This window comes from Argopecten irradians, chromosome 11 (genome assembly GCF_041381155.1).
Source record: "Argopecten irradians isolate NY chromosome 11, Ai_NY, whole genome shotgun sequence".
In the NCBI taxonomy this organism is placed as follows: Eukaryota; Metazoa; Mollusca; class Bivalvia; order Pectinida; family Pectinidae; genus Argopecten; species Argopecten irradians.
The window spans coordinates 10,416,613-10,435,762 of record NC_091144.1 but is presented as its reverse complement, the minus strand read 5'-3'; the positions used below and the strand labels follow the sequence as shown (position 1 = coordinate 10,435,762).

General features: G+C 33.4%; 2 protein-coding genes across 2 annotated transcripts in view; both read left to right on the top strand.

Moving 5' to 3' along the window:
* The window catches only part of LOC138334389 (pleckstrin homology domain-containing family A member 1-like), a 33,308-nt gene extending 26,156 nt beyond the window's left edge, over positions 1 to 7,152 (top strand). Inside the window, exon 12 of the mRNA XM_069283061.1 lies at positions 2,001 to 7,152. Within this exon, the coding sequence (XP_069139162.1) occupies positions 2,001 to 2,075 (75 nt within the window). The 3' untranslated portion in view covers positions 2,076 to 7,152. The remainder of the gene's footprint in view (positions 1 to 2,000) is intronic.
* A 1,414-nt stretch (positions 7,153 to 8,566) lies between these two features.
* Positions 8,567 to 18,095, top strand: LOC138334388 (protein PFC0760c-like). Its single transcript, XM_069283060.1, has 8 exons — positions 8,567 to 8,573; positions 10,640 to 10,768; positions 13,095 to 13,247; positions 14,054 to 14,153; positions 14,401 to 14,759; positions 15,280 to 16,644; positions 17,378 to 17,496; positions 17,831 to 18,095. The coding sequence occupies exons 1-7, from the start codon at positions 8,567 to 8,569 to the stop codon at positions 17,494 to 17,496; spliced, it is 2,232 nt and encodes a 743-aa protein (XP_069139161.1). The 3' UTR covers positions 17,831 to 18,095.
* The last annotated feature ends 1,055 nt before the right edge of the window (positions 18,096 to 19,150 follow it).

Genomic DNA, 19,150 nt, shown 5'->3' with positions numbered 1-19,150 from the left:
GGTGGGGTCAAAAGGGATCAATTTAGCTATTTCCATATAAACGACTTCTTCTCTGCAACTAAGCATGGAAGAGCACTCATAATGCAATGGTCAAGTTTAGTATCCTTATAGGGTTGGGATTTGAAATTGTACAAATGATAAGGCTGACCCCTGGGGCCTTAGACGGCAATAGACGCAGGGTCAAAAAGGTCAATAAGGCTACTATTTTCATATAAATTACTTTGTCTCTGAACCTATGTATTGGATAGCATATTTGTATGGTATCAATAGCATCATTGTATGGTTGTGATTCAAAATTATACTTTGGGAGTCAATTTTGCTAATTTTTCTAATTGTCAGAGTCTTTGTGATAATTATTTAAAAAAAAACAGGTGAGCGATACAGGCCCTCTGGGCCTCTTGTATCTGTGTGTCTTACATTTTATAATATTGACATATCAATAATACAGATGTCAGATTTCATCTAATTAAAATTTCGCAATCTGATGGACGACTAATCCATCAATTTTATTTCATGGATGAAATTTTCACAACCACAATATTGTCGTGTAAAATCATAAAAAAGTTCAGATCACTGTATCTAAAACTACTGGTAATCTAATGTTATTGCTGGTGTTAAGTTCTCTATCTGGTAATCTTTCCTTATTATCTGACCCGTTCAGTCATGTGATACAGTCGTGTTATAAATATTGTAATACATATGTGTAATATCATATGACACATGTGTAATGTCGTAAGACACATGTGTGAGCACTTTTGTGGTAACAGGTGAATATTAGTTATGTGATAAATAGAATCTTACACTTGTGGCTACGTTATATAAAATCTATAAAAATCATTAAATAATTTCATACGCTTCTCACATCAAATTATTGAACTTGTTTGATAAACTTCATATTACCTTGTTTTACTTTATGCATAATTATATAAATTTTCTAGGCATTAATAGTTAAGAATAAGGTGAGCTGGTATTTGTAAAAAGTACAAATTTGTTTATCTCATAGTAGTTTGTTTCTGTATAAGGCCTATATAGGCAACACAATTACAAATATTATTATATATAATAGTGAAAACGAGAAATCAATTTATAACTTTGTTTACTTAATGTTACTTCTACAAAGCAATATGTCTACATTTATGGTAACTCATCCATGTAGGATCACACCGCATTCCACGCTCAGCGTTTAATGCTCATTGATTTGCATGTATTTTCTAAAAAATAAATAAATTTTTCTCACAACACTGAAATTTTTTGTTGTATATTTAAGTTAGAATGTTCTTTTGTATGGCTACTTCCTGGCTGTTGTTATGGTAATGAGCCATTGTCTTTGTTTTTGTTTAAGTACAATGAAACGAAGGTCATAAATTAAAAATTGTGATTAGAAAAAGAATTAAAAGACAGACTGTATAGCATTTAAATTCATGGAGGTTAGATTTCGTAGTTCACTGATTCTTATAAGTTCTGCATATAAATGATTCTATTGTTTGTGCATCAATACATTGCTGTATATTTAGCTGATGTATAGAATTTGCAGACATCAGTGAAAACATGAATATAGCAAAAACGAACCATCCGTGAAAGTTATGTGTTACACAGTAGCATGAGACTAGATTGATTTTGATATAAGTCTTTCATATGGCATGCCAGTGTTATTCTACAACAAAAGTTTGACTAATTAAAGGTATGTATCAAATTGTCATTTAAATGCATGTTGTTGTGTCAAATTGTATTTCAAAAGTCAAGTAAAATGTTGTTTTTTTCTTTATAAAACCTAATGTTGTAATAATGGTAAATAGATAGAATCCAGAAAATGCTTCTTTCTGTAGTTAATGATATGCTTAATGTTTAGCACAAGCATGTATTGTTGTTGTGTTTGTATGTTTTATTAACATGCATGATTATATATAATATAAATGTAATAGTATTATGACTTATGTTGTTAAATGTTTGAATGTTTTCTATTTACATTTGATAATTACTTGTTACGTTTTGTGTTACAGTGTGCCTCGGACGATGCAGCTAAAACAGACAAGGACACTACGAGGCAGAAAAAGAAGAGTTGGTTACTGTGGTAAACTGCTGCTATGGTTACCAAAATGGCTTCCACCTTAAATGTGCATGAAAATATGAGATTATGAACTTAATTTATTGTAAAACGAAAAAGGAAAAATGTACATGCAAGTCTTTTGTGGTAAAGTTAGGAAAAATCTAAGTAGGAACACGGAAGAAACTAGGTTGTCTCAGTTATGTTGTTTTTGTAATTTAATCATTTGTTCTAATTTTACCAAGTCAACTCCGTATGAAACAATATTTCAAAAGTCACACGTTTAACATAAGAAGTAATACATATTAACCAGGTGTATGGCTGTGAATATTGTAGATTTTTGCCAATTTCAATTTAATTGGAAGTTACTAAATCAACCATCCAGTTACATTACTGTAAGCTGATAGTTCCCACCCCCTATGTGTTAGTGTTTAAACACTGGTAACGGTGGTACACTGTATACTATTTCTGATACTTTGGAACCGTTTTCTTTTGAATGTCAGAAAGATGTATTCTATTATCTTTATTGTTGTAATTAACATTAAGGCCAGTATATAGAGAAGCCTGTATAGTTCTGTAGTCAAAATGAGCAACATTTGAGTCGATATTGTTTTTTTAAAGAAAACAGCATTCATTGTCTAAATGGGCATTATTGAAACAAACACGTTTCTATAAGTAACCTCGAAATATTGATCTAGGTTGAAGCAGTTTTATTGTCTTCTAAGTATTTTTTTCGCTTTTCTTGCCCTGGGGTGATGGTGTCGACTATTACACATCTGTATCTATAACAACCTTGTCTTTCTACAGTCATGATAATGAGTGTGGCCTATTTTACATTTTAACAGTATGTAACGAAGGCTAACACATTTTTGCCTTCTTTTTTATCATTGTCATTTTAAATGTAAAACTGTTGCAGTAAACAGAGTTGAAAAGGTATATTACTAGTAAGATCATGATATGATCATGTGATATGTTGAATTTTCAAATAAAGTTTATTTTAGTACACTCCTTAATTTCATCATAAGTTCTAATTCCCCTCGTATACATTAAAAGTAATGGTGAGCTGGAAGACCCATCTGTCTGGTATCAAATCCACCATATTATGTTTCATAGGTGATTATTTCATTGGCCAGTTGCTCGATTTGATGGCTATAGCTAGGGAAACCCTTTTCTGTAGTTTTCTGTCTTCATTCTTCAGAGCATTTATCCTGTAGTGTTGATCTCCCCTTTCTATTATTCCTTGCATCTTTCTGTGTGTCCTCTTCTTTTACAACTTTGTTTATGTATGTATTTCCTAGAGGAACAAGACATTCTAGTATATTTTGTTAAATGAACCACTGTTAAAGTTTGTTACAGTGTCCTGTGTCTTGCTTGGTCGTACAGACCGCACAACAACAGATCATCCTGCAACAAGTACAAAAATTCGGTAAAATGCTACAAAAAAGGATGCACAATGTATGATTACATTGACCAACATTTCTTTAGAGAGAGTTTATGGTGAATTGAATAAATATCCCAAACACCCTGTGACCGAGATTTTTAGTCGGAAGACATTCCCCTGCATCTTCCTTATTATTTCAACGTATCTCCTTGCAAGTATTGCATCTTTCGGGAGAGAGGTAGATAAGTCTGGAAATGACCTTTTTTGTATGAATGTCCCAATTGAAGACTATGGGTAATGTTTTGGATTGGCCACTTTTATATGTGTGTTCAGACAGATGTGTTTTGAGGGACAGAGAGTGTTGAAATGATAAAAACGTAGTTTTGGACTGGAAAAGACAGTTGATGTCATTTTAAAACTATCCTCCTACCAACATCAAGTGAAGAATTACCTATTTGTTGGAAGCAACAGATCCGCTAGGTATATTATGATCATTACTGGTCAAATTCCTGCGTCCTTATGGAATAATAACACTTTAACTCTTGTGCAAAGTTATAATCTGTGAAATGATAGCTCTTTCGAGTGGGGTTTGATCTTTTTTATATCAAGTTTTTATATCTGGATACACCAATGCAAAACATCTTCCTTTTGTCTCTACTCCACTCTTCCTTACCAGAGCTAATGCTTGCAGCAGTGTCTTCTGTACCTTATGAAGTTCTGAAATACATATGACAGATAGCATATTTCTTATACCAGTGCCCTTGTGACTCTAAGACAGTTTTGTGTAAATCTCAGTTGTAATTGGTGTCATAGGATGCCACTATAATGACATACTACTAATCTTTGTTTAGTTCTATGGAATGTACAAGCCTGTATGGCACTATTTTGTTTCCGTTAGCGAAATGTTCCATTAATTTAGATCTGTTAAGATTTAAGATAGATCTGTTGGTTTCACAATCGTTTTACAGACTTTGTGATATGAAAGCTTCTTTTAGTAACAGTGGTTCGCGTTCAGTTCCGCCAATGCTAATCTGATTAGAGTATGTAGAACTACAGACGAAAACACATCATGATTGATGTGACCATGATGACCATTGTTTTTTTGGACTGTATTTTTCGTGTATCAAAGCACATGGTGATCATGCTTTAGGTGACTTCAAGTAAAACAGGTGGGATTCACGTGATATCTCTTGTACTTGAATAAGGTTGTCAAGTAATTATAATAGTTGTCAAAACTAACAATATAGAAATTGGAAGATGCTAGGATTTTGATAGATTTTAGCTCTTTTCTGAACCATGTCTTCCATATTGTACTTATGTTTACATTTTGTGTTGTATTTCGCCCATTTTCATTGATATAAATCTTTTAAGTACATTACATGTACATTGTTGTAGGCTCATAAGTCAAAACTATTTTTATATTTTCAAAGACAGGGTTAATATCAAAAGCATATGGATTCATCATTTTTAAACCTTACAATTTATTTAGAAAGCTATTTTAAAAATGACTTTTGAATGCATTCAAGGAGTTTGGGGTCAAATTGCACCAAAGTGTGAATAGATGAAATTTTAATATAAGAAAATCTACATTATTGGGCAAATTTTGTCTTCCTAATGACAAACCCAACCAGACGCACCAAACGTTGTATTACGTTGTCTCGCTCTACAAGGAATACATTTCTGATACCTTAATTGGTTGTAATTTATTGTCCCTGGAACACTGCTCACCCTACTGACTGAATACCTACACTGTACCATAGGTAACAGCACTCCCGATGAACACTGTCTCAATTACAATGTTACATCTGATTTCCCATGACAAAGGTCGTAATGTCAGGGGTCATTGCCTCGTTCTCGAGGGTATTTTTATTTTAATTATTTATTTTTATTATGTTTAAATTGTCAAAAATGTAATGTCTTTATGTTATTTAATTTGCTTCTGAATATTTAACCGCGACTTTCGCCAAATGATCTTGCATGATCTCAACTCCTGTAATTCCCCGTTAGAATTCCACAACGCCATGTTGTTTATAAGATGCTTTATATTAACTTATACGACAATAAAAAGATTGCTTATGATGCTTATGACAGGCCAGCCCGATAGGTGTTATGTACGTGTGTATCGTGGGTGACGTGTTATATAAGGATGTCCGTCTCCCTAGCCTGTCGTCACATGTTAATGCGGATGTGTATTACATAGACATTTCTACAGTCGCCCCATTGTTTTATCGTTAGGCTATATAGATAACGTCGAAATGTTAAAGGCGTTACCAAACATGTAGTATGGGATGCAGTACAATACCTTCATAAATTGTTCACGAAAACAGTTTTGTGCACTCGGAACAATTTTCGTTATTTAATCAACGTGGAGGAGTTTGTCTTATTTCATCAAATATTTGTTTCTTCAATTTGGAAATAATAACTCATTTGTTTAAGTATTACTACAAAACTAGGCACACACACGATTTAATACCCATTTCCAGCCTCTTTTATAACATACCATGATTATTGCCGTGTGTGGTGTCAGGAAGGAAATATTCTTTAAAATCCACGTTATATTCATGATCACGAAACCTGTATGTTTTTTAAAAAAAAATATTTGTAACCAATGTTTCATAGTAATTTGATTGTATTAAATACAATTTTGACAATTTTACTAGAAAAAAAACCATGATGCAAATAAAGGTCAATATTTATGAAAAAAATTGGGAATGTTATTTCAAATACATTAAATCATTGAAGTCATATTTTAATACATACTCTTTGTTTTAGTTTAAATATCCCCTGTTAAAGTCACAATCAAATAAAACGAAATCCGTGGACAATTATCAATCCTGACTTATTTAGTGGTTTGATGTCTAGACCAAGTGTATTTAATGCTTTGTTATTTATCATGTATGTTATAATATATGTATTATATGTTATTTGTTGTTTCAATGTTGTTTTAGAGAAATCGTAGTGCTTGTGAACTTTCCAGATTCCCAATTACGTATATTTCACTTTATATTCAATACTCCTATGTTTTCGAAGATCATGATGTTACGAATGTTCAGTAAATGGGTTAAATGGTTAAAACGTTTTGACACATAGGTATTATTCATGTGTATAACAGGCATATAATGTAAGAAATATACGAGATATATCAAGTGAACGTTGTGTGAATTTAGATGTGCAACAGAATATGAAACTCGACTTTTTTTGTGATAGAGGTCAACGCTAACCTACTAATGCTAGATTCCAACCGTAGGAAAAAGAATGGATAAAAAATAGTACAGTATATGGCACTCGACGTCTTTGAGATAGAGGTCAACGGTTACCTACCAATACTAAATTCCAACTCTATGAAAGAGTTTCACATTGAGGTGGAATATTTCCGTAATTTCCCAGATGTCTGCCCGTCATCCGCCCACGAATTCTTTGAATTATACGCCCATACAGTCACTGCATTAGATTGAAACAAGTGACTCTCAATACCATGCGACATTAAGCTGTTTACCCTTGGGCCAATTATTCTGAGACTGCGCAACCACAAGTTTTATGTGTTATTGACAATATAAATTCGCCGCGAATAGTTAACCATAGTGCCAAGACAATGGTAACAAAGGTAAAAAACGACAAGATGACGCCATCAAATCATTGATAACCGTAACGTCGACGTCGGTAAAACTGTTCTCGTTGTGAAGAGTCAGGGACCAGTTTCATTAACATTCCTTAAATTTAATGAATTCCTTAACTTAAAATTCTCCATAGTAAAACATTACATAAGTTAAGGAAGGCTCATTTACTTAATATTTTTCCCTTAACTTCTGTAATGCTATCCAATATAGAAATACAACTTAAGGAATGTTCATGAAACTGGGCCCAGGGTATCTCTCCTTAGAACAACACGGAGTGAATCAATTTGTAATAAATTCGAGGACGATATTTTAGTTATTCAAAATTAAATCTAGCATGTTGACCTTTTCCAATAATTTTTGAAGTTTTGACCACTATAGTACATGACATAGGAGTTGATATGATTCCAAGAGACCACGACCCAGCTTCCCAGAGTTTATGTAAAGTTTTATGATATTGTGAAAAGCTTCCGTGAAATGTTTTGTTTTTGTTCTAGATTATGGATTGACCATATGTAATTATATATGTATTTTATGCAAATTTTATTTATTTTCAGCAATTTTTGTCATGCCTGTGTTATATTTTGAATAAATATATGAAAAACTCATGCTTTTGACTAAATTGACTTTGTGTTTATTCACTGTAATATCCAGGAATTTAGCGAATGCTTAATGCAGGTTTTTGTAATAAAAAAGATATCACGTTTGATGTCATAACATTATGAAGATGAATTTCACGAATAACAAAAAATGAAATCAGTAAATACCAGTGGATTAGTAAAATAATAAAAAGGATTTGAAAAAAAAATCTGTCCCTTTTGTAGCCATAGACTATAGCACAGGATTTGTGGAAGTAGCTAGTTGACGCAACATATAGAACATTTACACTGATACATGTACCAAGTTTACCTTAATTAGTAATTTGATGTATAAATTATTTTAAAAAAACCAAATAATTTAGTGAAAATGTAATTCCAGTAAAAGACAATACAATCCATTTGCAATGTCATTGCATGAAAATAGATCCTCTTTGACCCCCTCCCAAATGGTCTTACATTGAGCAGGTGACCTTTATACGGAGGTGGTCGCAATGGCGAGATTTACTGTAGTAGTTGTTTAGAATGGAACCTGTAATATTTATGTAGTATTCCCAATCACAGAAAGGCTATCTCTTTGAAATAGTATTTACAACAAATAAACGTAAATTGTGCTCTTGAACGTAATGAATTACTAAGATGGTGCATAACAAACTTATTCGTATACTAATTACATATGTAAACGTCTTCGGGCTATCTTCAATGTTAACGTCGTGCACTATTGCATTATTTTATGACCTCGTGAACAAATTAATAGAATAAATGGCTAATCCTTACAAACAATTAGACATCGTCAACATGGACATGTCCTCGACAGTCCTTTGTAGCGATCACTACGTCATGGTTTACGTAACGGACGGCCATAGGCCATACACGGACCGTGGTCATTTGTCATGGCTGAATACAGATTTACATGCCTGTGTATATAACCATGACAGGTTAGCGTGTCTCTGTATCAGTAATGACATTACCAACATCACACTATAGCGTAATCCATAACTCCAACACGGCCAGAAATACTAATAAAAGACAACCGGACACTACAGGCTCCAAACTAGAGGTGTAGCTGGAGAAACAATGGTCACAACAAAGATTGGGATTATTTTCTTATTATGTTCTGTTATATATGGTGAGTACAACGCATGTGGTTAATGACTGATTCATTTGAATGCAGATATATATATATATATATATTTATATTGTTTTAATCATTAGAACAGAATTTCAATATTTCTGCGAAACATTTGAAAGCAAAAGACTCGAACCATTTTAGCGTACATGTTTTAACGAAGTAACAAAAACATTATATACAAACGATATTCAGGGATACCACATCATAACACATGACATTTCTGATAGAAATAAAGGCAACCGGTAATTAGAGACAATCCAACCTGTATCTATAGACTTCAGTGTTAAAGTTCTGGAATATTTCTCTAACATATCAGGTAATAAAGGTTTGTGGACTTAGTGTAGTGTAATATTTGACATACACCGATACTTCTGGTATCATTATCATATTTCTTGTGAAGTCATTTTGGTATTGTATTTTTTTGTAGTAGTATGCGCTTATGGGACAAAATTTCTTGTACAACAGTTTATGAATTCCTAATATCTATTGATCGTGATTCCAAAAAGTTACCTCGGTGTTAGTTGTTACAAATTTTTACAACACATAACCTTTTTGAACATGTACTACTCAAATCTCTATGTATGATAAAAGATCACCCTTAACAAGTTTAGGTGTACACGTAGTTTTAAACGCACATTGTCATAATCAAAGAATTGCTTCAGTGATTTCAAATGCCTTTTCGAAGTGTTAAATTGAATTCAGAATCATCATTTTATCTTTCATTACCAACTCCATATACACAGCATTTTCAATATGTAAGACTATAAGACTGTAAAAATTGGATATGAAGGATAGGGATATTCTAACCGAGGATCACACAATATAATACGTATCATTCATATCCACATGTGAATGTTACTTTTTCCATAAATAAGTTCTAGGAAAATGATGTTCATATCTTATTGAGACGACTTTGATTGCATGGATAGCCATTTAATTTAGTCTTAGACGACACGGGTCTACAATAATATATTATAAGGTACATCAGACTCCAGGATTGTGAAATAGTCTTTATTTTAGACGCAACGAATCAAATACAACGTAACGTTTGTAACGTCATCTTTGGTTGAGTAAGTCTAAGTAAACTTAAGACTATCTTATGATCTTGGTGCTGGTAATATACTAGGTATGCCGTAGGTATGAGGAGAACCTCACACAACTATTGCATCTTTCTTGGGTCAGACAGTGATGATAGGACCCTCATAACACTAATGAAATGTAAACCGAGAGCTTCAACCCTTAAAACTATGTTAATTATAACAACCCAAAGTAACATTTAGAACCTATAAATGAGTTTAAATGATGGTCGGAATATTCTGGAATGATAAAATAAAAACACACACACGCTAGTTACAATATCCTTCCAACACCTATTCAATAAGACCACAAAAAAGTCAGATACATTAAAGTATAAAACATCAACATAAAACAACATAGTAAATATCGCAAATAAACTGAAAGATGGCTTTAACTAACTACTCACAAGGATAATGCCTGGTGTCTCAACATAAACGACGAATTCTAAGATATTGTGTGCTTGCACAATCAGAAAAACAACCGAATGCGGATACATAACTTTCCAAGAAAGTAAAACATCACTTAAATATACTTGTGTGATGTTGTATGTAATGTGATAGTAGGAATTTCATTTTGACATGATATTACTGTTGTTTAAACTACATATGATATCAATCGAATCAGTTGCGATGGGTCTCGCCAATGTCTTGAGGTCAAATTTCTTTACATCTAAATCTTTATTAGGATAAAGATACTTCATGTACATTCAACGTTACAATTAAAGTCACTACAAAAGTCAAACTTAATTTTTATCATCAGTCCAGATTAAAATGATTTTTTTTTCTTTATTTTCAGTGTCATGTGTGGAAGGAAGACAGAGAAAGTCACGGCGACGGTCTATGATCGGAGTGCTGGAGAACATAACACCGACCGACAAGTACAAGGTACCACTATCATCTGTACTAGGAGGACAGCGTCTGTCAGGTGAGTCCGCAGTCAGGGGAGAAGGGCCAGTAACGGATGTGACAATTGACAATTTTCTTGAAATCTCAACACCGTTACATAATGGTATATTGAGATGTACATGAATATGTGTTTAACATAAAAATAAAATGTAGTTTAGCGCATACCTCAATAGTCATGTGGAGGTGAACATATCAGATATATGTATGATAGAAATTAACTTAATAACAGGTTTTAGTATATGGGTATTCAAGGGAAATATTTATGATGTACTTTCTTGACATCGTGACTACTTTTGTGGAGTATGTTTTGAAATTAAATTAATTCATCCGGCCTTTGGCTGCCACTTGCCGAAGGGTTGCGCTCTGTTGTGCTGTAGAGTTAAATATTTGTCTACTTTGTCCAGCATTACTGTTGGTATCCTATAATGTAATCTTGTTCGTTATGTATGTCTTGATAAAAAGGGAGATCGCCTCGAAAATTTTACAATCTTCTTTGTCCACACGGTTAGAATTATTTCCTTGTCCGAAATTAAATGAATGGTGGACAATTCTTTCTACCATTTCGATCTAATTCTACAGCAAGGCATACAAAAATGTAATGATATCCATCTCCAATACCTCATCATTGTATTAACAAATATTTGGCAAATACGTACAGTTGTTGGAATATTTTTCTATAAATTCCAGTTTCTATAGGTAAAACACTATATTTAGTGCCATATTTGCATAAAATATTTTCAAATCTTTATATCTAGATAGTATTTAGTAGATTTTAGAGAATAAAAGTACGTCTCAGACCAGCTTTGTTTGAATTGCTTGACGAGTGGGATGGTTTTCTGGTTACGTAACTGGTCATTTGTCTGACTCATGATTACAATAACACGATAGATGATTGGCAGGTTAGTCTGCCCTCTTCGCTGACGGCAACCATGTCCGACTGCCAAACATGGACATGTAGTCTGTCTCAGACATATAATACCAACAATAAATCAAAATTCTCAGGTGGGAAACATATAATTAATATATCAATTATGCCATAAGAAAAACGCTGTAATTGCTGGTATCAATTTTACTGTATTGGTTTGTTTTAACCTCCCCATGCATTATAGATATTTAGTCCTAACCAATATCAATAATTTATATGGAGTCATAAAGTCGATAAACAATATTTAGGATGTATATATGCTAAATTACACAATTGATGGATATCATCTTTTACAAAATCTGTTTTTCGAGTGATCCCGATTTCGCTCTACTGTTCATTGCCCTGTAGATGGTAAATAAAGATACAAATTTAAACATATTTATTGTTGAAATAACAGACAACAACATGTTTCTACATCACATGATCAAGACGATTAAGTCCAAGACATTAGGTTTTCTTTTTTTTTCTGACTGATTCTACTTTACCTAACATCTCCCATGACACCAACTCACGGTGGAAATTGAATTAATCATTCGGCCCTGTGAAAAAGACTTTCCTTTTTAATATTACACATTATTTATATCATTTGTTTTTATTGTCGCTTTTATTCATTATGTCTATCTCACTTGAGATCCATCCATCTAAATTCCCCTCGTAAAGTGAAACGAAATCCAAGAAAGCCTAAGTGATGATAACTTCGAATTATCACAAACAGACCATCATGTCCTTCATGTAGAGCGTAAGAATTGTACCTGCTGCCCCTTATTGCATAGTCGTAAAAGGCGAGTAAATTAAGGATCTTATCTTTTCTCTATTTCCTAAATACCTTTGTTCTTCCTAACCTCTCTCTTGACACCATCTCAATTTTTGGCCTTGAGTTGAGCTTTCGCCCCTGTGAGGAAGGCTCTGGATTCTGTCCCCTGGCCGAGACACACCAAAGTCTGTTAAAGTGGTAGTTTCTGCTCCTGCTTAGCGCTCAGCATTAAGGGAGTAGGACGACTGGTTCGCTCGTTGTCATATAATGTGACCGGGTGGGATGTTAAAAAGACGTTAATTGAATCAATCAAACAAACAAATGTTATATTATTACATTTAAATCAGTTTACGGTATTTATCCACACATGTTGTGATAAATATAACATTACGTCAAGTAAAATATATTCAGGTCAATTTGGCCGGAAGAGGGTTTGAATTGAAATTAACATGAAAACGATGTAAACGATGAATTAACGTCAGGTCGACTTCAGCTCAATATCATTTCAATTTCGGGCCAATATCATTTCAATATCTCGTCAAAATCCTGATCTGAAAAAATCTGCTGAAATTGACATGGTTTAATTTGACTGGCATATTTCCACTTGTTCTTGGAAAAAAACACCCAATTAAACTTATAAAGAAACAAATGACTGATTATTAATTCTTCTGAGTTTTGTTTCAGCGCCACAGGACGAGGGACAGACCAGTAATATTGGAGGCCAAATCGTGACCGGATCTATCTCTAAAAATGATTACAAACTGAAGTCGCCAGTCTCACTGATGGGCCGAAAGTTATCAGCAAGCGAAAACGGCTTCAGTGAGTCTGATTCGAGTTCCTTCATTTTTCAACTAATAAAATAGTTTTTAAATATTTACAATGAAATTGGTGTATACGTACGTTATGTGATCGTTAATTGATGATTTGATACACTTAATAATTAATTAGTTTTGGATATTATGAAAATTATGGAATAAAATTTAAAGGGACAATTCAGTCTAAGAGAAAAATTAAAATTTATACATATATCGGATAAAACCCAGTTCTAATGGAAATTAGACCAGTCACTTTTTCTGTGATATGCCAGAAAAGCCCATGGTGGTGAAATGCGTGTGTAATGTTCAAACTCGCTCGCTGTCCGCCATTACACGTTGTGGTCGAACATCTTGTATGCCGAACCCTGTCCCTTGCTCGTAGAGTAATGCTACTTTTGTCTAGAACTGCTCCAATCGCTCTGACAGTTATGTGTTTACCTTATTAGGTGAATTGTCTTGCCTAAAAATAATTTTATCACATCCACAGTGGTTATGTAGTTCATTTGTTTAACGTGCGTGACTTTGGCTCGGATATGGGTACAGTGTACATATTGTACCTGCTTAATCGTATTGATCAACGATTTGTAATTACAACTGTATCAATTAAAATACCAAATAATGACGTGGAATTTGTCAATATTTTATGTCATATGTTTCATAAGAAATGTAGAACAATACTTTTATGTCATATTTTGCTTCTTGGTTATGTAAAAGAATTAGCCTGAGTGAATTGTCCCTTTAACTTGAAAGAAGCAACAATCAAATTTTGCCTATATCGCAAAATAAAATAATGATAAATCCTTACCACAGTAAAGAAGTTGAATGGCGGATGCGGCCGAGGCACCTGTATACGGACGATGGAAAATTTGATCAGATCCTACAGACGAGGTTCGAAAGTTCTGTTATGTAGGTAGGTACTGTTTCAATGAAGTTTAGATCCAACAGGCGAGGTTGCAAATGTCATCTAAAATTTCCACGTTTCATGACGAGGATGCATTAAAGTGATCTTTTAAAAGCATTTTGTATTACAGTAATTATTTATTATCAGTTCATGAGTATTGCTCAGCCTGTAGAGCTTTTATGATATTTCTTATCATTTCTAGTGAGTGCAGTTTCCTATTATCGTTTTCTTACATCATTTTTTTTCTAATGTGCAGGAGACTTACTCGTCATATGGACTGTCTGAATTACAAGCTACAGAAGTGTCCAATGACCTACTGGCGAGCCGTACGAATGTTGAGACGGGTGTTCGGTGAATATCTGTGGCGATGTAACATCGACGTTCCTCTCCGACTAGACATCGCACTTCAGAAACAAATCCCGAAGTTTGTAGACGATGTAACCCCAACTATTCTGCCTGATAGCTACCCGGAGGAGCTAGGCAATTACTTTGATAGGGATGACGATTACGACGATGATGACGATGACGATGATGATATTGACGGTGACGATGATGATTATGATGACGACGATGATATTAAAGAATTTAGAAAAAGCATGAGGAAACTCGTTAAAGGTATGGGCCATCTTTTATATTCTTCGGCATAAATAGACCTTAGCATTGTATCTTAAACCAAAATATACATAACTAGCTGCAAAAAGTCATTGTTATTACATGTATGTGTAGATGAAATCAAAATCAGGCTTTACCATGAATATTTATATTGATTTCTTAGTAACAGTAACCTCGGCATAGCAGTTGTTGAAACTTGTTGAAACGGAGGTCGAAATGTTCATGACCACCGTTCTGAGGAGAGTCCGGAATAACTACGATTCGTTTAATAGTGGGACCCGTTAACTTTGGGACTTTAACCGATAGTTTAAAGTGTTCAACAATTCAATAAACGTCATCGTATACATGTATGATTAATAATGAAATAGAAATTCATAATCCATTTTGATAGCATGTGTCATTTGCAACTTAACATCAAATTTATTAACTTGCGATTACATAAAAAGGAGAAAAGCATTCCTCAAACAATTATGTTTTGTCGTTTAGTTATGTTTTATTATACATGTTTCTCTTTTTTCCACAGCTGATGACTCGGATCTGGACATCGCTGACGATGTTGATGACGACGATTACGAGATAGATGACATAATCGAGGATAAGAATGAAATCCTTCGCGATGAAATAGAAAAGAGAATCGGAAAGGATGATATTGATGACGATGATGATGATTACGATATTGAGGACATAATCGAGGATAAGAATGAAATCATTCGCGATGAAATAAAAAAGAGAATGGGAAAAGATGACATTTATGATGACGATGATGATTACGAAATTGAGGACATGATAGAGGATAAGAATGAAATCATTCGCGATGAAATAAAAAAGAGAATGGGAAAAGATGACATTTATGATGACGATGATGATTACGAAATTGAGGACATGATAGAGGATAAGAATGAAATCATTCGCGATGAAATAAAAAAGAAAATGGGAAAAGATGACATTTATGATGACGATGATGATTACGAAATTGAGGACATGATAGAGGATAAGAATGAAATCATTCGCGATGAAATAAAAAAGAGAATGGGAAAAGATGACATTGATGATGACGATGATGATTACGAAATTGAGGACATGATAGAGGATAAGAATGAAATCATTCGCGATGAAATAGAAAAGAGAATCGGAAAGGATATTTATGAAGATATCGATGATTATGAAAAAGATGACATAATTGACGATATTAAAGATACTACTGAAATAGACGATGATATTTATGATGATATAGACGACGATGATGATGACTACGAAAACAAAAAGGAAAATGCATTAGCAGAGCGTATCGAAGATATTATAGAAGATATAGCAGACAAAGATGATATTGATGATGACGATGATAATGAACGTGAAGATGACGACTATGATGAAGATGACGTCGATGATGAGAATGATAATATGAACCAACTAACCGAACGTATCGAAGATATTATAGAAGATGTTACCGATAGTGATGAGCGCGATGATGATCGGTACGATGATAGAGACGATAATGATTTTAGAGATGACGATGATGAGTATGATCGTGATGAATACGATGATCATGATGATCGATATGAAAATGATAATGACGACGATGATAGATTTGAAGTTGACGACGACGATCTTCATCTATTTGATCAAGATGAGATAGATGATCAGAATGACTACGAACTTGATGATCGTGATGAATATGATTTAGACTTTGATCGAGAGGATGATCATCATATCGCTGACATGAGCGATGACAAAATGCATATTTCTGAGAAAGACGATAATGAAGATGATATTGTTGTTATGCCCATGCAGTTGTATAACCGATTGGCAAGGAAAACTGCCATGTCACGAAGAATGCGTCACATGCAGAAACTAATCACAGACATAAAAACAAAAGGCGCTCTCAAAGGTACGTCTATCGTCAGTGAACCCAGTGCTGTTTTATAGTCCATGCTAATAAAAGAACATAAAGATGTTGTGTGGACGTAATATATTGCATGAAGATAACTTATGATCAGCTGCAAACTCCAATAGATACCAATAAATTTCGCTGGATTTTGTTGAATAGATTTCGTTGAATATCTTGTAAAATCATTTTTCCTATTTGTAATGATATGAACTAGGAGACATTTTGTATTTGATGTTTATCAATATCTAGTTTGATGTTTTAGGATATCATCATCATTAAATAAATATAGGAATTCCGATTTATTAGGTATACATATATACATTGATTTGTATGTACTGTTAATATGTAAGGAGAGGGTGTGTATAGGCATGTTGCCTAATGCCCAATTCCGATTGTCTGTAACATCCGACAATAAAATATTCTGAAATGAAAATGAAAAATCAGCTGCATACTTGGAGTCAATTGTCAATGAGTGGAAACGTTCTGTTTGAGGTCAGCAACATATCATTTCTTTTGATCCATAACCTCAATAGAAAAGTCTTAGAAATGCGAAGGAATACAAAATATGCATGATTGTATGGAGTTTATTCTGTAGTACATCTAAACTCGACATATCCGTCGTACAAAAAGCTAATCCTTAGTAGTTGATGTATGATATCTCGACTTTTGTGTCATACAACTTACCCAAGGATGTAACAGTTACGCGTAATACATAATATTTTTACACTTACAGGAAAACGGGCCTATTTCGAGAAGAAACTCCCGGTCTACCGGCGGGTAGGAACAAAGAAAATCAACACAAGTAGAAGAAAGAACGTTGACCTGGCAAAGTGGGGCTCGAGGTTTATGTAGGTTAGTATGAAATCTGAATTATTTAATTTGTTGATTTTTTATTATAATTCCCTAAATATTTCAACTGTATAGTGTTTTACAGTTACCTTTTTTAGATTCTTCACTTTTGCGTTGTAAGATGTTTCACGATTCCTCTTTAATTCTTAACGACGGCTTTCTTAGATATTTCACAATTACTATCTTAAATGTTTTATTATAACTTAGGTATTCTATGTTATTATCTACGACATTCTGTGATTTTTAAAAAATGTTTTTTTTCATGATTATTATGCACTATCTAATTACAGAAGATATTTGATGAAGATATTTTACTATTTCTCTATTTGTATTACAGGTCCAGCAGATAATGGCATTGTCTACTAAAACAAAAAGATCTACTAAAAGATTATCGGATTACTGCTTATATTTCTTTGAACATTTTAAAACGTTATGAGCGTACTTTTGATGAGCAAATTGATCTTAAAACTAGTATTAACCATATCATGATGTTTCGTTTGTGTTTAGTTTAATTTATATGTGTTATATACTTTATCAGTGTTTTTTTAAATGAATGAAAGAAGTACCAATTGCAATGATGGAGAATATATTTTATATTTGAAGTAAAATAACAAAAAATACATATTCTTGTTTTTATAATTTCAAAGTGGAGATTGTACAGATGGTTTTGTTTCCAATAAAATTAAAATGATATAAAAATATAATTCCCCGTGACATAAAAATAAATACAGTACATATTTATGTACATTACATTGTAGTTATTGGTTAAATCAGGAATCGCTACAGATAGACTTTGTTCACTATTGTAAGGGTTATCCCCCCTTGAGCGCGCTTTTCACCAGACCAAGTTTTGTAATTGTTTGTGAAAAACGAGTCTCCAAACATCTAGACGTTATTGTGTTTGGTGTCTGTTCTGTACGTAACAATATGCTAACACCGAAACGCTATATAAGCAGGTAGACGGGGCTTCATTTAAATAAAGACGGGGCTTACTAAATAAACACACCATCTTTACTAAATGAAATAAAGAATATAATTTGTAAATGCATGTAGCTTTAAAATATTTTATTGTCAAACCGCCAATATTAGAGATATTAAAGACAGCGAGATGATTGGCTATCACACCTATCAATCATACTTACGTATATGAATATCTTATCATACTTGGACTTTCCTAGGAATGTAGTTGTATGAGTTTTAATTAGCTTAGAAGACTCGAATACATTAACCCATAAGTGTTTTTGCCTAATTAATACTGCTATGTTTTGTATCTAATGATGATGTATGACCTAACCATGATAATCTTAATCTTTATTAATCGTTCTAGTATTGTTTTAATGTTTACCTTAGATGGTGCGATATGAATTACATAATAGTCTATTTCAGTGGTCGTTAATGAAGTCGAAGTCTAATGGTGGATATGAATAGTCCCCTAAGTGTGTTGTGTACCGGCACACACTTTATGCCAAGTTTGTCGTTCTGTGCCTAGGCAAAGTCCGTAAATTTGAGGCCAAAGTCTCCTGATCTTACATCATTAAAACGTCATTAATTAGCTAGATAACTCCGGTCATTAGCACCACATATCAAATAGGATCTGACAAATTAACAGACCAATCAGATTATATCCTGCATATAAATAGACCAATCAGATACTATC

Excerpts from the sequence above, each read along its gene's own strand:
- LOC138334388 (XM_069283060.1), top strand. Across the intron at positions 10,769-13,094 it reads AGGAGGACAGCGTCTGTCAG|TTCTGAGTTTTGTTTCAGCG; the intron begins GTGAGTCCGCAG and ends GATTATTAATTC. Across the intron at positions 16,645-17,377 it reads AACAAAAGGCGCTCTCAAAG|GAAAACGGGCCTATTTCGAG; the intron begins GTACGTCTATCG and ends TTACACTTACAG.